The sequence below is a fragment of the Struthio camelus genome, chromosome 2, assembly GCF_040807025.1.
Source record: "Struthio camelus isolate bStrCam1 chromosome 2, bStrCam1.hap1, whole genome shotgun sequence".
NCBI lineage: Eukaryota > Metazoa > Chordata > Aves > Struthioniformes > Struthionidae > Struthio > Struthio camelus.
This window is the reverse complement of record NC_090943.1, coordinates 3,652,647-3,676,235: the sequence shown is the minus strand read 5'-3', so window position 1 is coordinate 3,676,235 and position 23,589 is coordinate 3,652,647. Positions and strand designations below refer to the sequence as shown.

At 49.0% G+C, this 23,589-nt stretch overlaps 1 protein-coding gene across 6 annotated transcripts in view; it reads right to left on the bottom strand.

Annotated features, from left to right (window-relative positions):
- Positions 1-4,575: 4,575 nt before the first annotated feature.
- The window catches only part of GJC2 (gap junction protein gamma 2), a 39,766-nt gene continuing 20,752 nt past the window's right edge, over positions 4,576-23,589 (bottom strand). For 5 of the 6 annotated variants that reach the window (XM_009684172.2, XM_068934087.1, XM_068934085.1 and 2 more), the window contains exon 2: positions 4,576-10,813. In XM_009684172.2, the coding sequence (XP_009682467.1) occupies positions 9,546-10,793 (1,248 nt within the window). In that variant the 5' untranslated portion in view covers positions 10,794-10,813 and the 3' untranslated portion in view covers positions 4,576-9,545. Of the gene's footprint in view, positions 10,814-16,023; positions 16,373-23,589 lie in introns of those variants that run through there. The other variant, XM_068934084.1, reaches the window with a different exon arrangement.

The following is a 23,589-nucleotide window of genomic DNA, read 5'->3' as shown; positions in this document are numbered from 1 at the left end:
CAGCACTAATTGGGACAGGCACTCTCCGGAGGTGCAACCTCAAAGGCCGTGCTGGTGCTGGAGGGCCAGCACAGAACTGTGAGCGGCTGCATGTAAAACCATGAGCAAAGGGTGCGTTTTTGGGGAGCTACAGCTTAGCAGGCAGCACGTTTAACCAGCTGGCTGTCGAGATTGGGGGGACTGCTCCCTGCATGCACCAGCGGTGATAAAATTATCATGTGCCATCACACGTCCCCCTCTCAGGGCACATGAACAGATCTGCACCCAGCAGTGCCCCATGACAAGCAGCATGGCCCCGCCGACTGTGAATTCAGCGCTGTCTTCGGCACAGAGGGGACTCTTGTTGGACAGCTGCATAAACAGAGCAGGAGAAGAGATAAAAACAGACGGCAGATGTGATCTGAGGTGACCTCGGGCATGCAAACACGCTCTGCCTGGCTGCTGGCACGTGTGTGAAGGCTGCTTAGCACAGACATGGCATGGAGGAAGCGGCTGGAAGGACACACTGGTAGCTGGAGCCCTTTCTGCGTGGCCTTACACTAGTTGCATCATCTCTGTGCTGCATATGAAAAACAGGACTGAGGAAACCTGTCTTCCTTTAAATCAGGGCTGAAGATGCAGAGAACTGATGCCCATCGTTTGTTTCTCTTCCTGGATGTTGCAGGAATATGCACTGCTCTTTGCTTTTAAGAGATCCAGAAAAAGAGGGAAAGTCACATATTTGGAATTACAACCAGTCTGAAACTCCAAGGTCTAAAATGTGCTGTGTACGAACAGCTGGATGCAACAACTGGATCCAGCTTTGGCCCATGTCTACCTGGTGTCCCATCCTTCCTGCCTCTACCATAACACAGAGACAGGCAGTGGCTGTCCTTCGCAACTCTGTCAGTGCAGGTCTGTGCTGCCTCCTAACCATCGCACGTGTTACATTGAGTACCGCAGAGCGCCTTTAAAAGGGGACTGGTTGGCAATATGAAGACAAGTGAAAATGGAAAAGAACCATAAAGCCAATTTCTGAATCTATTTGCATTTTTACAGCTTTGATTCTCTTTTCCCTAGGGTATCTCTCCTTTTGGCACAGTTATGCTGCCGATAAAGTAGTATTTAAATGTCCCCAGTGTTCCCTTGTTGCCTTTCAAAAGGAAAACCTCGGACTTCCAGGATGCAACTGGTTTCTTTTTGTCTCCCTACCCATTTTTTGTCTACAGCACAAAGCTTATATAGGGACAGCACTTCACATTAGGTGACTGGGGTGCTTTCAAGCTGGTTCTAGGATCTGAAGCTGAATTCAAGGTTGGGTTTCATTTCGAGGCCAGCCCAGACAGCAACTCACTGCTGCTGAAAAGAGGAGACCTCTTCCCTGCCATGCCTGCGCTGCTGACCGCCCACACCTCCTGCTGCGTTCAACCAAACCTAGCATGTGCGAAACCCCTCTATCAGCCAGTTTAACCTTCTGAAATATCAGAAAATATAATCCAGCAGCCGTTTGTTAGAGGTCTGCCTGCAGATAATATGCTTTGGGCGTAGAGAGGCCTCTTTTTTGCTGGGGGTTGTAAAGCGAGTATATAACTGATGAACTTGGAGGCTTCACACCTTAAGTGAGCCAGCAGCAGGACCCAGCAAATGTCTCCAGCAGGCAGCTTACGCTCAGCATTCCTTCTAAAGAAGATCAAATACTCTTGCTCTGAATCATGACAATAAATACTTTACTTGGCTAATACTCTCCCAAAGGATTAATAGTGTGGGACTGAGTAATGTCATCCCCTTTTCTGATAACAACATTTGATGCAGAGTTTGCATCTGACCCGCTGTGTCAAGCGACAAGTGTGGCATGACGCCACATGGGCTTTTTCCTGCCTTCGGAGCTCCCAGATGCAGTCACTGACCCTCTCCTTCCCACCACCTGAACCCACAGTCTTGGCTTAGCAATTGCACACAAAAAAAAAAAGTGTGAGGAAAAGAGTCTGTGTCCTCAGTTTGCTTCTCCAAGTCCACACTTCCAAGGCCCATCCAAATACCTTGGCACTGAGTGGGGTTGGCAGAGGCAGCAGGGAATTTTGAAAGACAAATTCTCTGCTGTATTCAGTCAACTTCTACCCAATTCTCTGGAGTACAATATCTGAAGTTAAACCGGGAAAACAGTCCTCTCCTTCATGAGGTTCATCTACCCAAATGAGGCCGTCCCAAGTGGTTCCTTTATAGGTCATGGAGGGGAAGGGATGCTTTCAGGGTGCTTCATTTCACCCTGAAGCCTTGTGTAAACTAAGTCAGCTGAACTGCACGTTAAAAGTGCCTCTTCTCCTCATGGTCTCTGAAATAGTGGAAGGGGAGCTGGGTGCGCATGGCTGTGACTAGAGCTAAGCTACTACCAGCTAAACCCAAAGCCCTTCAACTGCCCCTTGCCACTGAAATCCAACTCACATCCAGGCAAGATCATTAGGACAAAGCAGAAACACTTCTTACAACTACAAAAACAGTGATAAAGGGCAGAAATTCTGTTCCCCAGCCACCCCAGGAGGGTTGCACAAGCTGCTGGCAGCCTCTTGTGGCACTCAGCGGGTTGCTCCTGCGGCTCTCCGCTGTCTTACCTCCCTGCACCCTGCCGTGTCGGGCTTTGCTGGCTGCCTGGCTCATTGCAGCAGAGCAGCCTGTGGCTGCCGCCCGCGAGGCTTCAGCTTCAGCGTTTATTCATCCGTGTCTCAGCTATGCTAGCATAAATCAGGAATAAATCTGCTGTCTCTTAGCAGCCTGCCCTCCAGATGAATGCTGGTGTAATAACCTCATTTTCTCCAGCTTGTGCCTAAACATGAACTCTCCTCTGCAAGTCCATGGAAGCTGCAATTATGCAACCCTAACTCTGTGCATTAAGTACTCCCCAAGCCGCCCTCCAGGAGCTCCCATCCCAGGCTGCTGTCGGCGGGGACTCAGGCCTGCAGAAAACCCGAGCAGGGTCTGGCAGCCCCGCTGGGGGCAAGACGATCTCCTGCGACCTTGGAAGGAGAAACACAGATTGCAGCTGGTTTAAAGAAACCAGTCTGCCTGCACAGAGCTAGCTGCAATTACATGGGAATCTAGACAAGCTGTTGCCCATAGTCCCTTGTGGTCCAGGGCAATCGGGTAATGCACCCCTACTCAGATGCTTAACGCACACCACATTAAAACCAATGAGTCTGTTCATAAGGGAAAGCTCTTCCACAGTGATGCTCCTACTGGTAAGAAACCTGATCTATTCTCTGTCTAGTCTCTTAAGAAAACATTAGTTGTTATAAACCCTAATCCATTTGCAATTACTATTCAGCACATGATAGAGAAAACACAGGACAGTGTTAAAGCCATTGAGGCCTTTAGAAGATAGGGTGACTTGCAAGGGGAACCGGTTGCACCCCCCCCAAAAAACAGAGAAGCAGCACCAGGAGAACCTGGCTGCCAGACAGAGTTTGTAAGGAGTGAGCCTGTGCCCAGAAGCAGCTGAGCAGTGCTGGTGGGACTGAAAGTGAAGGTAAAGCTGTTATTACTGTTTTCCAGAGGGGAATGATTAAGAGCTAGTGAGATGCTGCTGACAGGAATAATATCTGCAGCATGGGGCAGCTAATGAAAAAGATGAATCCTGTGATGCCAGAGACAAAGACACTCTGGAGAGTCACTGGTATTTTTAGCCTGGCTTTCTAAAGAAATGAGGTTTTTGCAATTGCTCTGCGCATTCCCAGAATATGGGGGGTTGAGACTTGCTACAGGGTTCATTTCTGCTTGGCCGTAGCTGGTATCAAGGCAAGGCTAGCCACCTAAACGTGCTTGTACGTCCGAGCAGGTCCAGGTGTCAACCCAGCAGCAAACAGCTGTGCAAGGGCTAATTTACCCTATTCCTCAGCCCTTGCTGGTTTGATGAACACCTTGTTGTTTAGCAAAGTTTTTCTTCCATTTTGGTGTTCCACGTAGCCCTGCAAGGGATGTGAGCTGAGATGCTAAAGGACTTTGGACTATTGATGTTCCTTTTGGGCTTCCTGCAGGCTCCTTTCTGTTTCCTGGTTGGAGTTAGCAAAGAAATTGTAGAAATCCCCCCGCCCCACGCTGCCAGAGAAACAGAGAAAAATGCGTATTCCCATCCAGATTTTCTGACTGTTTCCTGCAGACTGTTTCCTGAAGATTCCCAGCAGTTGTGAATGAACTTGCCTGCCATTTACCGCGAGCAACAACTGAGGTCTTTTGGAAAGGCAGGTTTTCTCACAAGTGCTTTCCCATCATTCACTCAGCTTGAACCATCAAATTCCCCCAAATTCTGAGGAACTCGGCGTACTCTGCGAAGTTCCCTTGCTTTTGGAAATACAGGCTCCTCTAAGTGGTTTCAGCTCCATGCCTGAAGGAATCGTAGGCAGTGATTCATCACACGGAGACAACACATCCCAAACAACCAGAAGGTCAACTGTTTCTTAAGGCAAAAATATTTTGCAGTGATTTATAACCGTATCTAGGAAAATTGAGCTCTTATGTGACTAAAACAGGCAAATAATAGATTGAGAAGAATTTCTTCTCATCAACACTCAGCACCCTTCTCACGGAAACATCACACACTTTGCATACTATAACAAAATGTAAGTTTTATTCCATTTTATTAGTAACGGACACGGAAGAGCCAGTCAAAGAGGTGGGTTGATGTATCTTTGTCTTTTGACCAATGTCTTTTGACCAATATTCTAACTACAGTCCAGATGTAACATTTACACTGAAGAATACTTACAGATTCAGTCTCACACGCCACAATTTTCTAGTACAAATACAGTTAGTACATAAAAAATGAACAAATAAACAAAATAAAAACAGTCCCAGAAACTTCATAACAGCACAGACTGGTTATGGCCTTGTGTTAAGTTCAAGTATTTCCCAGAGGAATGCAATGCAAGCAACAAGGTAATCTCGCTTTTACTGGGGACATTCCTGGCCCTGAATGGTAATAATAGAAGTGTCAGGGTGGGCACTTTATCCAGCAAAGTTTAGTGAAAGAGTCAACATTTACAATTAGCTCAGCTGCAAAGCTAAACTCGTCTCGGCAGTGAACAGGATTACTAACCTGTAAAAGAAGCAAAGCATTAATCATACTGCTAGCATTTCTTCCCTGGCTGATGCTGCCCGCCATTTAATTGAAATTCCTTGAGCAGCCAGCTTCATTCAGGATGTTTGTGATGGGGTTTTTGGTGCTTGTGGCTGTGTTTATTTTGCCTCCCTCTCCTTTTCCTTCCCAAACAGATACAATAAAGATGCGACCTCTCTTATTGCCCTGAGTGGAGTCATTCCTGCAGAGGCATTAAAGCACGGTCATCAGCTTCGTGATGTGGTGGTGTGGAAGAACAAAATATCCTAAAGGCTTTGGAGGCCAAGAAGTGGAGGAGGAACAGGGGAATATATTTTTACGGCTGTCTGCCTTGGGCTGGCTCCTGTGGACTGCTTGGGTGGGATGTGGAAGAACAAGGGTCACTTCTCCCCAGTGTCAGAGGAGCGTGCCAGGCTCACCGAGACAGGGCAGGTGACCGTGCGTCCCCCAGGGCAGCCCAGACCAGGCTGCTGGACTCCCAAGAGGTTCTGCCAAGTTTTTCTAAGCGCTTGGAAGAAATGGGAAAGCAAGATCAGCCCCTTTGCACAGGGGAGAAATCGAGACAGACCTGAGCCAACCCCAGTGCAAAGCGTTTTATACACCAAACTTGTTTCGATCTCGACAGATGAGCAGAACTGACTGGAAGAACGGCTCGGAGAGCGGTTGTCCTGTCTCCCTGCTGGACGAGGAGACTGTATTGATTGCACAAGTGTCTGTCCTGGCTCTAGCACTCATCAATATTGCAATTACTGACTGCCACTATGGAAAACTGTGTGCGCGTATTAAATGTAATGGTGACACTCGCCAGAAAGAGGCTGCGAATTTGCTGCATGATTGGCTGGTTGTTCAAAATCCTCTTGGCAGACTGGATGAGCGGTGTAAAAGCAAAAAAAGGCAGGTGGGGGGGCAAGTGCAGAGCAAGGGCAGGAAGATGCCAGCCATACCCACGCACATCTGCAGAGGGGGCAGGCCGCAGGCCTGCAGAAACAGAGGTGTCAGGGAGGAGTAGGCTCTTTGGAAGAGGCGGATGGGTACATGAAGGGGAGCAGGGTGGGAAGGTGATGCCGGGGCTAGCTCTGCTGCAGCACTGTCACCAGCACCCTGCACTGCTACGAAGGCATGGCCTGGCTGCTGTTGGTTCAAAGACAGTGATGAAATGCACCCTGAAAACAGGGCCCTTGGAGAAATGTTGAAGGGATGGGAGATGTTCAGCTTAAAGCAGACTCAAATAATATGAAAATAGTCTTCAAACACCCAAAGGTTTCTTTGGATACAAAGGAAATAAGCTCTTCTCCATGTCTATTGAGGGCCAAATTCAGGATTTGCAGCAAGGGACGTTCACGTTAGCCATTAGGGATGCTCTGTGGCCAAGCTCTGGGGTTTCTAGCTTAAAATCTGCTCCCCCTTTCCCCACAGTGAGGCAGGATAGTTTCCAGAAGCAATAGCAAGGGAGGTGCACGCCAGCCCCTACATTTGGTGACTCACTGGTGAATCTGCAGGTCAGTGGGAACCAAGGGACCAATCCGAGTCATCAGGAAATGCTCAGGCCACGCTTGAGGCTGAGGAATGTTTTGCTATTATGGGCAGGAGAAATGCAAAATCAGGGCTCCCACCCAGCACGGAGCCTGCCTGCATTGCATGGGAAGGACAAGTTTTGCCAGTACTGTGATATTGGTAGTCATCCTGAAGGAATCAAGAAAACCCCCAGCAGCAGCAACCAACCATCACTCTCGTCAGAGTGTCCATCCCTCCCTTGGGATCATGCCTTTAAATACATGCTATTTCCTGTGGGGACAGCAAAAAACTAACAGGGTTCACATTGACATGCGCTACAAGCTTGCGCCCTGGGTGCCCTTACTAGGATGCAAACAACTACTGAGCAGGATCTCTGCTCTCCTCCCCAGCCCTGGGCAGTGGACTTGGGTGCGTTTGCCTCCATCGCCACCACCACCGAATAGCCTCCCCTGCATTGCCTGAGCCACAGAGGAGGACAGGTTTCCACACAGAGCTGTCCCATGGGACAAGGAGCAGCAGCAAAGTCCTGCAGAGCAGTCAGATATGTTTCTCTCCTCACTGCTGTGGGGTGAACTTTATGAGCCTGGAGTTCAAAATTTGTGGCATGTGGGCCATCCTTCCATGGGATGGATGTGTGTTACCACTGACCGTTCCTGCTGGGGAGATCCACTGACCCTCCTCCTGGATTCAGTGGATCGTTTTCAAGAGGAAGGTCTTTAGTAACGAGGAGCAGACTGTGCTCCAGGCATTTTACCAATGCCTTTAGTGGGACCAGGACCAAGCCTCAAAGTATTTCCCAGACAGTTAAGCAAAACCATATTGAATATTTGCAGATAAATGCCTCACTGGATGTTTCTTTGATTTATTTTTAAACCTACTTTTTTACTACCAACACCTCTGGCTAAGGGCATTGCATGGATTTATCTGTGTTAGCAGGTGCTGAAGGCCATATTCAGGTGTATCAGTTTGGCCTGAGGGCCTGACTACGTAGGCACCCTGGAGACTTTTGGAGACTGATCTCAAGGACATGAGGAAGACGGTCGGCAAGCAGTTACGTGGATCCAGCGGATCAGAAATACTGGCATGGGGACCTGTGTCTCACTTCATCTGGCTGGCGGGGCCCTGAGCGAACAGCGAGTGCATTTCAGCATATGGGCAGTGCTGCCCTTCAGTGGGGATTTACTCATTTCATATTAAGTTTACTCTTAAATGCTCTTCCTGTTTAGGTCCTCCAGGGTGGTGAATCAACCATTTGGCTCCTGGGAGGTTGTGAGAGCATCTGCCAAGCCACCGGCATCTCGGGGAGATCTCCACTCTCTGAAGGATGTGACCCACTCTGAGATCACAGCAGCAGACCACAGGGCAGTAACTGATTTCAGCCTGTCCCATTCGACAGCAGAGGTCTCTTCCTCCGGCTAACAAAAAACCCATATAGTAGGTTTTCTTTCCGGTCTATCTTACTGGATGGTGACAAAGCCAGAGGCCCACAGCTGAACGAGAGACACAGGGTGAAACCACTCTGACAAAGTATATTCTCAATACTAGCAGGAGCCTTGGAGCTTGGCAGCTTTTTTTAACACGCCCTCCAAACTCTTGTAACTGCAACCCTCCCCCCCACAAATCCAAAACAAAATCAAAAAATCTCCCATAAACTAGGGAAAAACTCGTTACAAGCCTCAGTCCTGTCCCCACTGACCTGCTGGGAGCCTCAAGCAAGTATGTGAAAAGCTGCAAATTCCCCAGGTGAGGCTGTACCCAAAGGCTGCTCCAGGAGGAAGATCAGCCGTCGTTCTGGATCAGCTGGGGTTACCCAGTGAGGGTGGAAGGCTGTAAATTTCCTGTGGATTGATATTACATTTATATTCATACATATATATTCACACAGACATATTCATATGTGTCCATATATATACTTACATGTACACACAGACACACACTGTATACACACTATGCATAGATCCTGTGGTCTGCCACTATTTATAAGGGTTTGATTAAACAGAAAAACAAATCTTTCAGCACTGATCCTCCAATCTCTAATAGAATTTACTAAATAAAGATGTCCAAACCCTTTACAATTTTGTTTTCCTGGTTGCAAAAAGGCACTTTCTGATGATGTGAAGTAGCAGTTTGTTAAAAACGCCGTAACTGCAATGATCCCCATCACATCTGCAGCAAGAGCTACCCAGAAACCGTTACAGTGCAGTTCCACTGCTAACTCCTGCTATGGAGTGTTTGATCGTATTTGCTTTTTGTTTCAATGCAGAGGAAGAAAAAAATAAAACCGGTAGCGCTCTGCCTTCATAGATACAGTCACTGCATTTCTGCCCCCATAACCTGACGTGCGGTGCCAGGTCGCAGATCAAAGCACAAGTCTCTGTTGCATTTGTTTCCAGTGACGCCTGCTAATGCACCTACATATTCAGATAGGAAATTAGGAAAGTGTGTCATGAAAGTTCATGCAGTGTGTCAGTTGTTTTCCCTTTAAATCAAGGGATCAGAAATTAATTTTGATTAAGGATATTTAGTAATTAAAAATTCCCTAACCTACAGTACTCTGTCCTCACAGTGCAGAGGAGGAGTTGCTCACTATAGGGATGACTTCTCTTCTGAGCAACCAACAGCTCCTCTCCCCATAACAGCGCGTTGTCCAGTCTCTGTTAGGGGACACGGCAGTAACCAAACGGGTCGGATATGCAAGGGCTCTGCCCCTTGCTATTGCTCGCTGGAGGTTGCCAGCTGGAGAACGGTTTGGAAATGGAACGGAAATGTCTTTTGTTAATGCACTGGAAGGCAGCACGAAATTGGTCTGAAACTCCTTTTCACTGCTGGCTTCCATATGAAAATTGCGCCTGTGCCCTGTGAAATGAACTCAAGACAATACTGAAAACAGAAACAAACCAAAATAAAAACCCCACTTACACTGCCCTCTCTCCTTTTAAACGAGCTATATCCATACAGATGTCTTTCCATCTTTGCTGCTTGAGCTTCCTTTCTCCGAGCAGGCTTTGGGTTTAGCACCTTGTTTCTCCTGGGCGGTGTTGGCCCTGTTCTGCTCCACCACTGTGCCGCCTGAGGCGGGACTGCTCGTTCGAGAGGGCTGTGTGTTGGGCTGGGTGCCGCTGTAGCTCTGAAACGCTATGTCTAATTGCTCCTGGGCCACTCTCAAGTGTTTGTGAAGGGTGGACAAGTCTGCCGGGATATTCTCATCTGGACTTGTGCACTGCTGCTCCTGAGCAACATTAGCCAAGTTCTGCTCATGGGCCATCAGGCTGTTGGGGATCTTGGTGGACTTCTCTGATTTCACTACCAAGTTGTACTCAGGAGGACAGGAGATGTTCTTTGGGTAGGCGTAGTTGTAGGGAGGCTGCCTAAAGCTGTTGATTTTTCGGTTACGAATGGCGTCTCGGATAGTCCCAAACCCCAGATGAAACATTTCACACATGTTGAGCAATAAGCACAGACAGCTCACAACGTACATCACCAAGAGGAAGATCGTCTTCTCTGTTGGCCTGGACACAAAGCAGTCCACAGTGTGAGGGCAAGGGACTCTGTTGCAGACGTAATAAGCTTCAACCTCAAAACCGTAGAGAAGATACTGCCCTACCAAAAAGCAAACTTCAAATGACGCTCTGGCAAGCAGCTGGAAGACATAGATTTTCATCAGTCCTTCTTGCTGGATGCGCCTCCTCCCATCATGCTTTTGCTGTTCTTTGCTCTTGGTCTTGGCTTTGGCTTTTTCGTTTTCTGCTGCATCATCAGAGATCATGGGCTCCTCTTCATCTGCCTCCGTTGGGTCCTCCAGGTTGCGCACTGCCTGCCAGTTCAAAGCAAATTGTTTCTTCTTCTTGAATCCCTTGAACTTCTTCTCCTCTTCCGAGGACCTGGCGATCCTGTGGATGGCATAGCCCAGGTACATGACCGAAGGGGTGGATATCATGATGATCTGGAAGACCCAGAACCTGACGTGCGACAGCGGTGCAAAGGCATCGTAACAGACGTTGTCGCAGCCGGGCTGCTTGGTGTTACAGGTGAACTTACTCTGCTCATCGGAGTAGATGGACTCCCCTCCAACCGCTGTCAAGACGATGCGGAAGACGATCAGCACGGTGAGCCAGACCTTCCCCACAAAGGTGGAGTGATTGTGAATCTCTTCTAGCAGGCGGGTGAGAAAGCTCCAGCTCATGTTGGTCATAAGGGCTACTCAGTTATAACCTGAAGGAAGAGAGGGAAGAGGAAAAGGAAGTTAATGTCTGTGGCAACAGTCAGCAATAGAGATGTGACACTGGCATACCAAGGTCATTTTATTCTGAAGATAACCACTATTACAAGAAGAATAGTGTTGCATGGAGAAAATTCAAGCATCGCTCCATCCGAGCTTGTGAAACAAGCGGGTTTCATGGCTTGGCCATGCTGTCTGCTGGCCACCCTCACACGGCCCACAGGGCCGTAGAGAGGGAAAGGCCACAGCAGGAGTCCAGGGACTGCCGAGAGGCATCCTTCGTCCTGCAACCTCTCTCCCATTGCATGACCCTGGGTCTGCAAGGGACTTAGACAAGGGGCTGAGCTGTGTCAGTCTAGTGTTGGGGACTAAGCCGTGGCCAATGTAGGGACGCGCTGTGCCACATTGATAGGAGGCAGAAATACCTGGTTACACTGAATGTATGTAAGTTCATAAGAAGACAAGCCCTAGCACCTATTAGGTTCCTGTTACCCATTTTGTTGTCTGTTTCAAGATACTGCTCAGCTGTAACAGGGGTTTGGGAAGACCGTATAAATGAATATAGTGCAGAAGAGAAGCTGCCTAGGCTCAGAAAGGTGGTTAACTTGTGACGATCTCTTGCTTGCACGTCATGTGCCCAGGCGCTTGATGAGGGAAGGGACATGAGAGGCGCTGAACGTGGGCATAGGGGATGCTCCCCACATCATGGAGACTTGCACTACTGAAATGGCTTTCATCAGCAAGTCCAGAAAAATGCAAAAATGTCAGCAAAAGAATGGGAATATTTATGTTTGCAGACTGATGGAGCTTTTAATTTCCCTTTGGAAAATAAAACAAAACAAATGCTTAAATCAAATGCAGGCTGTTCTAAAAATAACCTTCAAAAGCTTTCAGAGAAAACCGTGTGACTGTTAGAAGACCTGGACAGCTGGGGAGGAAGAGCTCATAATAACCATTTTGGGCTTAGCTTGACTTGCAATGGGGCCTCAGCCCAACCAACTCGGGTTACCTCCAGGCATCAAGAAAAACAGGCAGGTATTTGACTGACAGCAGCCCTGACAGAGACCTGGGGACTCATGACCCTGTGGTGGAGGCCGGGAAAGAAGGTACTTGCTAATCCCGCTCACCAGCCTTGGGTGCGCCAGACTGACCCCTTGCTCATTCTCTGGACGTGTGCATCCCACACTCAGCGTCAGGTGCCCACAGCCGTATCACACTCAGTGCTGTCATTCATTGCTGCAAATCATGACAATCTAATTATTTTTCAAGCATAACTAAGCAGGACAGGTGTAACAAATATTTAAAAGTAGGCCATCTAGATAGCTACTTTTTCATCAAACCATTTAAAAAATGAAGAAAAAGGGTAATCACAAAATTTTTAGTCTCAAGTAGGTGTTTTCCTTTTATAAGCATAACCAGGACAGAAACTGTCCCTTACACCAGTAGGAAGAAAACCAGCCCTAGCTTCGTTGCCAAGTGGGCAATACAGGAAACGCTACAAGACACAGCTCTGCTCGGTGCGTGCGATTCCCTCCCCGAAGAAGACACGAGGAAGGACTGAGATGAAGCAGACATTGAAGCAGCTCCTGCGTGGTGGGGGCGAGATAAGGAAGGCTCCCAGATCTGAAGGGCACCTTGGTGGGGCTCCCGCGGGGGCAGCAGGGCTTTCATCCTGGAGCAGCAGAGGATGGGCTTGTCCTTCTGCTGCAGAGATATGTTTCCTCCATGGCATTTTGTGGGGCTTTGTGTTTTGCAAAGCCACTGTTTACTTTTTTTTCTATTCAGATCACGTTTGATCTTGGACAACTCAGGTGGGACTCAGTGGATGGATTAAAAGTCAGATTAACGTCGAGCTGTTTGTACGCAGGTGCCTGCCTGGGCCCATTAAAGCAGGCAGAGCCCCGAGAGCGGTTCAGCTCACTCTCCAGTAGACATCTACATCAGTCTTTAAGCTCCACTGACCGTAAGGGAGGTCACCACCTTGTTTGCACGTGGGCACCTGATGGGATGCAGTCATTGAGGAGTCTGTGAGTTAAATCTCACCCTTGAGATGATGTCTACTCCTGCATCCAACAGCAAACAGGGGACATGCTGGTGGCAGGTGGAGGAGTCAAGCACGTGAGCATGGACACAAGTGAGTTATTGTGGTAAAACGCCACGGCAGGGTGTGACAGCTCGGCGGTAGCTGCCCCGGCACAGCTCTTCGCATGCCATCGCTCAAGGTCATGCAGAGGAAGAGGAAGGAGCTACCATACATTTACTGGAGGAGCCTGACCCACACCAAACCCACCCCTCAGTTCAGCCCTCCACAACCCGCTCATTCACGGAGGTAAATGTCCAGGAGGCCAAACAACACCATGAGACATGAACCTGGTCCTAGGTGGACTTTGCTCTGGTTTTAGATGAAAACACACAACTAGGTGTGGGGTTTCTGTGGCACAAGCCGGGGCTCGGCCCTGCTGGCTCTGGCGGGGCAGGAGCCCTCACACAGCTGCTTTCCCCAGCCCAGCCTCACGTGGGAGCAATGAGGGAAACGTGACTTACTCTATTCTCCACATTGCGCCTTTCTGGAATGTTATTTTCCTCATGCTGCGTCTTCGGATATGAGCCAAACGCAGCTAGTTTGCTCAGCGCCAGTCTCCACGCTGCTGCGGGAGGGAACAACGCAGCCCAAGGCTTGAGATCCAGCTAAATTCTTTCAACGTCAAGAGCTCTCGAGAAAAGGCAGATGGAATTTTCTAACCCTGCTATTTCTAGATCAAACAAATCCTCTGTGAACCCAAAACCTCAAGTCTTCACATGCCGGACTCAGACAGCAGGAGCACGTTGCAGATGGTGGCGAGGGCTGTTATTCTTCTCCTACTGCTGGAGAAACTGAGGCAGGGAGCAGGGAAGCAACTTGCCCCAGGCTGGCTAACAAGCCGGAAGAAGCAGTGAGGAAGGTCTCCTGCCTCCCCCAAATTTCTCAGTTGAAGCACAACAGCTCTGAAAGTCACTGGGACCAAAATCCCCATCTCCTGTCCCAAAAGTGACTCAAGCCAGCAGCCTCTCCAACTAGACTGGAGGTATCTGGGGCAGTTTTTATGGGTCTGTGCAATGGGTGTACAACCACAGCGTCTCAGGGTTACTGTATAGGAGGAGAGCCCTGACACACAGCGGGTAGAGAGAGGGTCCACTTGGGTCCGTCAGCGTCCAGAAAACGTCTGCGGTGGTGTGTCCGCCGTGCCTCAGCCCCAGTGATCATTACAGAACTGCTGCTGCAGATACAGCCAGTGGAGAAGAACATGGAAAGTGATCCCTACAGAGCTATTTATTTATTAAGGAAATGGGGTTTATTAAGAGGCAAGATGGGAAAGCACCCCCTTTAAGTGATTTTTGCTCCTTTAAACTCAATGGATACATTTCAAAGTGTCCTTAACCCTGCCACTGATCTGTGTCCATGTTCAGTTTTGGGTAAAACGGGGAGTTAAATTATTTGCGAGATTAATCTGGGCACTTGGCCTGGCTCTGGCTGATGGGAGGCTGGGAAGGGAAGGCCCCGCTGCACGGCTGTGGCGTATTCGCCCACTGCGGGATGCAGCGCGTCCGTCTCCAGAGCACCTGGTGCTGGTGGAGGCAGGTCTCAGGACATGCTGGAGCTCAGGTCTGCTCCAGCCTGACTACTCCTAGGGCAGCATTAGCCACCCACCTGCTCCCATCTGCACCTCCAATTTACTGCAAATTAGATTTGTTCTAAAATGTGGACTGCAAATGTCACATTGAGCACTTCAGTTCATTTCAGCATTCACTTAGGAGGTCTAAACTGGGGGTAATTTACCATTTTTCAACTGTTACTCATGGACAAAATTACCAGAGTTGAGGAAGCTTCCAACAGGAGTTTTGCTGGGCCAGTGAGGAGCAGACCTGGGCAACACTGGATTTTAGAGTAAATATTCAAGGTCCGATCTGATATTTTGCTCTAAAAAGGTGGTATCTCTGACAGTTACCAGCTACCAGCCGTAGCTGCTAGTCCCGTCCTGAACGGTGCAAATCCCACCGGCTCTGAAAACGTGCCACCCTCCATGCACATCTGGATCTGCAGCAACTTCTGCAGGGAACGACCTCGCGCTGTTTCTGCATCCCAGGGACCCCGCTGCTGCCTCGGTGTACCTGGATGGTCCTCTGTGGCCACCCTCTCCCAGAACCGTATTGGAAAGAGCCCATGGAAAGCGAAGGAAAAAACCCTCCTACAATCTGCTGAGTTAAACTTTCAGCACTTTTTTTACAGCTGGCTGATTAGGAAGTCTATGCATTCACTACATGCAAAATGAGACTTTAATGCCTTTAATTGCTTGAGGTTTTTAGGACCTTGTTGCATTTTGAAAGCAATTATTAGGCAAACAAGCTTCCAAATGGTCACATTGCTTCTGCTGAATGAGCAGGATGGTATTAGGAAAAGACTACGTCTCTTTCTCCCCAAAATGCAAACTGTCAAAGCACAAGAAGACGGGGTTTTGGATCTTCTAAATGCCTCAAACGCAACTCCTCTGCTCAATAAAAAAGTTCAATTCGTCCATATCCCTAGGCAAAAACAAGCGTGTGGAACTGCAGCAAGTAGATGGATTAGATTATAACGCTAGGGTAGATTAGCTAAGTTACCTGCCAGAGAGATCACATGAGAGCGTCTCACATCCCTCGGGCTTTGCAATCCATTCATTCACTATTATCTAACTTCACTGGCCTTCTCCAGACTATTTGATAGGCAGCATATAAAATACCTGCTGGGTAAACGTTGCACTTTGAAACAGCTATGAAGAGGGGAGTTGCACCCTCTTCCCAGCTGATCCTGACCCAAAGTTCACGCAATCCAACAGCCACGTTTCTGGAGCCTTTGGCTCACTCCTAAATTAGTGAAAATCGAGCATAGCCAGGTAGAGGATCTGCCTTTTGGCTCCGAGCCTCACAGTTATTTCCCGAGATCTACCGACCCTTCTGTGTAATTGCAGATGCAACCGCTGAAACTGGGAAAAGTTTTAAACCTGAGTCTAAAAAAGGCAGAATAAGGCTGGGGGGGGCGGGGGGGAAGGGGGGAGAGAGGGGAGGGGTTGGAGAAGAAGCAGGAAAAAAAATCTGCTCTTGCTGGAGGTCTTTCCTTTGTGCTCTGCTCTCCCCCGTTCTCCGCTTGTTTAAACTGAAGGCAAAATGCAACGGAAAATCTACTTACAGGGACATAGCGCTCCTGGCCGCGGGTTTCTCCCCCCAGTCGGCATTCCAAGGCTTTCCCGCGCTCCGAGCCCGTCGCCCGGCCCTAGATAAACAGCTGCCGCCACGGTCAAGCCATGCCCCAGCGGTTTGAACCCAATGCTTCGGGGAAGTATTTAACGGGCTGTCAAACTCCGCCTATGGGGCAGCGCGGCGCTCGCCGCCGGGACGCCCCGCGCGGACGCGGCCGGAGGACCGCTCGCCCCGGTGGGCCCTTTCCCTGCCGCCGCTGCCGGTGCGGGAACGCGGGGCGGTTCCAGCCCTCGCCAGGGCTCCCCAAGCCTTTACGGAGGAAGGGAAGGTGCTGTGTGACGGGGGAAGAGCGGAGCTTGTTTTTAAACGCAAACAAGCCGCCGGGTCTGTTTTAGGAACGCTGCCTGGAATTTTGCTGCCGAGCTCTGGGGGCTGTCGGAAGTCAATTCGTAGCATGGGTTAGCGGCGCTGGTAACAGATTTGCAAAGACAGAAAGCATGACTAATAGGGAACATGTGGAAAACACATTTTTAGCAAAAGCTCTGTGGGCAGAGAATTGGTCAGGAAAAAAAAAAAAAAAGAGAGAGAGAAAGGCAAGACTCACTAGTGAGAAAAACCTGTTTCAGGATCCCACTTTGCTGCAGCCCCAGGTGAGGCTCTCTCTGAAAGAGCTCATGGGTCAGGGTAGAGGGCAGATCTCCCTTCTCGAGGGGAGGACTGAGGTGGTTTTGCGAGCACACAACAGACTTTCTTGGCTTTTTCGTAGAAGGAAAAGACATACAAGGACGTTTGGGAATGAGACCTAAGGCAAATGGAGAAGAAACCCCTGTTCCTGGTGGTCCAAGGATCACATATCTTCCCCACTGCTTTCATGGGGAGCCTTGCCATTGCCACGCCAGGGCTGGGACTCCAGGTAGCTGCTGAGACTGAAATGGAGAATCAAGGCAGTGTCTCCCTGGAGGCCAGGAATGAGCAGAAAGAAGTGACAGCAGCAGCCAACAAGTCCAAAAAAGGATCAGGCAAAGCCTCCAAGGGGAGAAAGCATGGATGATGTCCTTTTTGATCAAGGGGGGAGTTAGAAACCATATGATGTGTGGAGAGCTTTCATCTCAGGAGGGTCCTATCAGATTTGCAACTTGTGCAAAAAGGCTGAGGTTGCCTGAAAAGCCCAAAGCGGGTGGATGGGCAGGTCCTGCCCTCTGGAACATCTCACCTCGACACTCCTGTAAGCAGTGGCGTCCTTACACCGGGCCACGCTGTCATCATGCTTCAGCCTGTGCTATTGGAAGTTGCTCTGCAAGAGCCAACGGGTGCATGAGACTACTTCCATTGGAGCTTGGCCCCATGGCACAGCCTCACACTAATGGGTCCTCAGGGGGGATGATGTTTCCGGATGTACTGCAGTGACTTTCTTGAAGCGCTTCAGATTAAAAAATGACTAATCATGCACAGTGATCACTTGATGTGTAGTTCAGAAGTAGCCATCTCCAATAGGCAGGTGGAAAGAGCCCAGCATTCAGCTAAGTCAGGTGCAGAGATGGAAACAACCTTGGGGGATATGACTGCCACACTAGGGAAACAGGCTTTTTTCTTTTCCTTTTGGAAATCAACCCTTAATGAAGTTAAATTGTCATGACCCTAGTGCATGCTTCAACCTGCGCACACAACACTCCTACAAAGCTTGCACTCTCAAAGGACCTGGTGGGGATAGGGAGCAGGTTTCGGAGGAGAGCACCAGGTCTGGACGTTTCCCTCCAGCAACGTCCCAACCTCCCCGGAGATGTCCCTTCCAGAAGCCATTGCTTGGCTAACGATGTTGCACAAGACCTTGGTGCTGATGGCCATGGGTGGCCTGGGCTGCAACTCAAGCAGGACAGCTTTGCCAGATGACAATGTGGCCAACAGCTTGTGAAATGCTGCACATCTCCAGCACTTTGGGCAGTGTTGTCCCATCCCTCCCTCCCCTGCCAAGATGCCAGAAATGGGGCAGATGATTAATGCACGGCACTGCTTTGTCAGGGTCATATCCAAGGGCTGTCGGAGCTCCGTTGGGGGAGGGCCGTGCTCTTCGAAGCAGATGGCAGCATGCACACTAAAATAGCATTTCAGACGTCAACATGCTGCTGAAATCATTTCATGGGAAAGAGGACCTGCCTGGACACATGGTGGGGACTCCAGCTGAGACAGAGGAAATGTGCAGCAAGCCAGGGCGACGTTGCTACCACACAGTTCCCAGGACTTGGAGTCAGCTTCCTGCATGCTTCAGGGAGCCCTGCAAAGGCCACCTGCACAGCGGCGGTGACCTTCTTGCCCGTGTGGACCTTCAGATCTAGGGATAGCCTGGTGGGCCACCTCCATAGGTGCTACACCACGATCCCATGTGGGAATCCTGCCACTTCCAGCACGTTTCGCACCAGCTTCCTTGAAAAGGCACGTGCTTTGAGGGATGACTACCGAGCTCTTATTCCCATCAAAGACTGTGCCAAACTCTGACCAGCTCCAGCTGGGGTGGGATGGAGCTGCAGAGAGTATAGTTATTTATAAATAACTATCTGAGAACAACTTTCAGGCTCCGCAGGACTGCAAGAAGCAACTTAGAGATAAAAGGCAGCTCGGCACAGTGCTGGTCCCGCGGGTCGGAGAGCCTTTCTCGGCCTTTGATTTCTAACCCGCATGGGTTATTTATATACCCAGCAAGCTCTCTCGGTGGAAGTTTTCTCGAGGCGGCCGCTCTTCAGGCGACCAGCACTCTGTCTCCTTTGTCCCCGGCCTTCAGCGCAGTGGATACAGCCGTAAACCAGGTGCGGAGCAGGCAGGGAGCGGGGAAGGTTTTAGCTCGGTTTTCATCGCCAGGAGGGACAGGTTTGCGTCAATGCCAAAACCTGTGCTGTGCGTATTTGCAGTAGTAACACAGAAGAGCAGGAATATACACGCTCCCATAAACAGTTTGTGTTTTCTTCCTTCCAAGGCAGACACTGGAGAACAGACAGAGCTTTTCCAGCCCTAAATAAATCCCCAGACTAAAACAGTTGTAGGCACCTTTTCACTCCCTGCCCATCCCTCCAGTGCCCCATGTTCTGGCCTCTAAATAACGCTTGGAAATGAGAAAAGGCGATAAAAAAGAGGGCTGAGGGAATAGGTATAACGGAGACTTGTTCAATTCTGGCTTCTCCTGGGAGCTGTCTATCCGCTCAGGCACCTCTCGTATGTTAGAATATTGATCTATAAATGTTCACCTTAAATGTTTAAATATCCAATTGAAATAAATAACAGTTGGATGCAAATGATAATCAGCTCGAGTATTACGTCTCCCTGCTATGTTAGCGATGAGTAGCAAGCAAAATTATCCAGTCTGGCCCAATCTCTACAAATCTCTGTGCTGCATTGCTGTGATGGAGCGAGTGCATTTACTTCTCTAATTTTCACCTTTTGGCTTTTCATTCAATCCATTTCAAAACTGTACCAAATGAAGGAATGCGTCTTTGCTCAACTAATAAGCTTGCTGTTTAAAACAGAACCTAGGAAGCAACTTCACTGTGCTGAGACAAATTTCACAAAAGTGCAACAAATTAAAAGCATCAGATTTTTACCTTATTGGAAATAGTTGGATTTAGGAGCATTGTTGGGCTTAGGAATTACATGCCTGGGGAGCAAAAATGATTGAATCCAGCAAATGAGGGTAGCCTTGCCGCAAAGGTGCCGGATGGGGACTGGAGAGAGAAAGGTAAAATTCACGCTCAGGGATGGAAGAGCCCCAGGAGAGGTCCCCCGGCTGGAGAGCAACCAGAACAAGATACCAAGGCTGTCTAAAAGGAAAGTATAGATTTTGCAAAAAACTCTCCTCTGTTTGCATAATCTGAAGTCCACTGCAGAACTACTGGATTTTCTTGTTCCGCGCCTGCCCCTCGCCCCCAGCGTTTTTGTTACTCCGTAAGTGATTGTGGGCCTTATGGCTTTCCCAGTGAATGGTGGGGGCTCACGGGGACAGTACAAGGGAAGGCGTCTCTTTAAAACGTCGTGACTAAAGAGGAAAAAGTAGCAGGTTTTAATCTCATTAGTGCCTCTGCTTTGGCTGGGCTGCTATTTGCAGCCCCATGGCTTTATCAGAGGGCGGCTGTTCTAAAAATGGCTTTAAACAGAGATTTTGGTCAGGCGTAAACATGTGCTTCAGGGAACGGCGCCCTCCTCTATAAACGCTTCCTCCTTTTCTGAAGTTCCCCTCTTCCTGTGATTATCCTCATTGTCTTCAGAGCCGCCGGTCCCCGCACGAGGAATTTATGAGGTTGCAAGAAGAGGACCAACCACATGCCTGCGCCCAGCCCAGGTCACCGACTCTTGGCACTCCCAGTGCCTTTGAGCCTCATAGCTTGCGTTTCCTCAAACGCCGCGTCCCGAAAGGCATCTGATCTCGTCCTAAAGACGTGGAGATTCCCACTCCTCTCTTTTGCAGCATGCTGCAGTGATTCCTTACCCCGACTTCATCGTTTGCGTTGTGTAGCGGAGCTCTCTGCTTCAAAAACTTTGTTTGTGGGAATTTGAGTGGGTGATGCTGAACTTGGACCAGTAATGAGAAGATGGAAAAACAAGGGATGTGCCTCAAAAATCAGAAAGAAGGGAAGAGACATATGCCTCCTATGCCAGTGGCCATGCCTCCCCAGGCTAAATTTGAGGTGTTCTGTGACTCCAACCTCTCTTTAGCTGGCAATAATAATTCAAGAGAAAAATCAGGATCTGAACCCTGATGGGCTGGGTTCAGGGCTGCTTCCAGCTCGACAGTGCCTTTCTCCCAGGGTTGGGCCATGCTTTCCTTCATTCCTGGAGGGTGAGACTGCTGCTCAGAGCAGCAACTGATGGGGTTAAGGCAAATTGTCCCATTAGCACACTTGGCCATGCCCAGGAACCATTCAGGAGCTGCTACACAGACAGCCAGGTCGACCGCACGTGGAGACGGGACAGAGCGGTGGGAATGGCCACCACAATCCTGCATTCAGCTGCTCTGGTCAAGAAGCTCTGCAATGCTCCCTAGTTTAAGGCAGACACAATCTCAGCTGTGCAAACTTCCTCTCTCTATCCAGAGCTTTGGGCCTTCTCCAAAATTTGGGGATAATCCAGGCTCATGTTGTAAGAACTCAGCCAAAAGCTCAACTATCTTAACAAAAAAAAAAAAAATTGTAAGCACCATAAAATGCTATGCAAGCACCTGTTAGCAAAATCTGCTTCATCGCAAATCTCTGTGTGGACTTTGCAGCACAGTGGTGATGACAGCCACAGAGCAAACGGGTCATTTTAACTGCAGCAAGCCCAGGCATCTAGCCATTTCTCATCAGGTTCATTTTTTTCTGATCTCTGCTTGCATCCATCCGTGCTTGTTAGGTGAACCCAAGGAAGCTTTGACCTGGACCAGAATATCGCAGCTGGTCTCTGGTTCTTGCAGGGGCCAAACGCAGAAAATCAGGTCTCGTGCATTTTCCAAAGGCTGTGGAGACGTTGACTGTCTCACGTAAGGACAGTTAAAAAAAAGGCGAAGGCTGTTTTTGTTAAAGCACTCTGAAAATATAAACTCTGAATCTGAATTTCCATTAGATCTGGGCCATTTATCACCACAGTAGGGCCTCTGTTAGCCAAAAAGACCAAAAACAGAATCAGGTCAGTAGACAGAATCTGCTTTAATTTGTAATTGGACCGAAGACCAATGATGATAACAGAATGAATAAAATTTCTGTTCAGCAACATTGAAATGTATCTTTTTGATACCGCTGAATGACGACTGCAGAAAGGTAAAAGTCCTTCACTTGGAAAGTCTCAAAAAAGTGAATATACTTACATAACAGTAATATTTAAATCGCAAACTAGAAAAGCCCGGAGGAAGCATTTAAGCCCAAGCCGGTGAGCAGAAATGATTTATTCTAGCCCTTCCCAGCTGAAAATTTCACTGTGATGGACACATCCTTGAGGTAAATTTCAGCACTGACAAAACCCCATATTTTTCGGCCAAGACCCTGTCTGTTAAAAATTTCAAGGCTGGTTTTATTCTCTACAGTCACACATGCCAACGTGCCAAAAGGTAGTAAAGAAAGGAAGCTCAGGAAGCATGAAACGCTGTAGCACTGCTACGGGCCGCGCTAACATCAGAGAGCCACGCTGCTCGGTAAAGCTCTTTATAGCATTTTTCTATTCGTCTGTTCTTGCTCCAAAGAAAGCATAGGAAAAGCAGAGATCTGCCTCAAGAGTCAGAGGTCTCTGCAAAGGCCACATCAGGCAATTATGTCCTCCTCTATTCGCTTCCCTTTCCTGAAGTAGCCACGGAAGACAAGAGAAGAAAAAAGTCCATCTCCAGCCCCACCTGAGCACTTTGGGGGAGTACCTGGGCTTAGTGCCGACCTGCTTCTCACCCCCAAACTCATCCTGGTTCCCCAAGCCCTCATAACAGGAAGCAATAAAATTTCCAGCCACTGTTCCCAGCGCTGCCTTTTCTAAAGCACATCCCTATGAAGTGCGGCCAGGCTTGACTTGCTGTAGACCTTCCTGAACTTGTACAAAAGACAAAAAAGTGAAAAAAAAAAAAAAAACAAAACAGAGGAAGTCATTCCCCTAGCAACAATGGCCGTGCAAAAGTTCACAGCACATCATCTCCTCCTGTTATTACCCCCGGTAGCTCCTCCTTTAGCAGTTCACAGAGCAGAGGTGTGTTAACACAAATGAGGGCAGAGGAAAAAAGACCAGAGTGCATGGGAAATATTAGAGAACGCTGGAAAAAGTCAAGCGGTACTGAAAGCAGCCACGTTTTTGGCTGCTCCAGAAAGCTGGGGGGTTTTCTAACACCTGTGAATGGGCAGAGACAGTACATTAAGAGGGAGCTTGGAAGAGTCCCAGGAAAAGGGAGCGGAAACAAAGGGATGGGGAGCAAAGACTGGAGGGTCAACCACAGCTTCTAGGCTCGATTCAAGAGCTGCTGAGGGAGTTCCCCTGGCTCACACTCAGTAGACAAGAAGGACGGTTTTCCCTGGTATTCAGCTGCATGAAAAACATGTGCACAACGTCGAGAGAGAGAGGGAGGGGACAGGAGAAGCCAGTGACTCTGGACAGGAACAGTCCCAGGAAGGACATCTACACAGCTTTGCATAAAGCACTAAGTCCCCACTGGGCCAAAATTTTATGCGCTGGTGATGAGGTGCTCCCACTGATCCTCTGACATAGGTGGTCACCCTCCCAATCCTGCTGTGGTTGCCACGCACCTCACCTGCCAGACAGAGTGGGAGTAAAAGGGTCACTGTGGCCAGCTTGACAACCTGTTCCCAACCAATGCCAAGCTGGTGTTTAACCAGCTCTATTATGTGCAGCAAGTCTCAGTACAAACTCCTCCACCAGGATTTTAACTAGCTTCATACCAGTTTGCCTGAAAAAGCAGGTCAAGGTAGAAGCAAGCACCAGGAGAACAGAGGTGTTCACTGCTTTTTAAATACGGTGAGACGCCTAGTTGGGAAGAGAGACAGGTGAAATAAATCCATCCATAAACTGAATCACTTTCAATGGGCCTCACCTCACCCACAGGCCC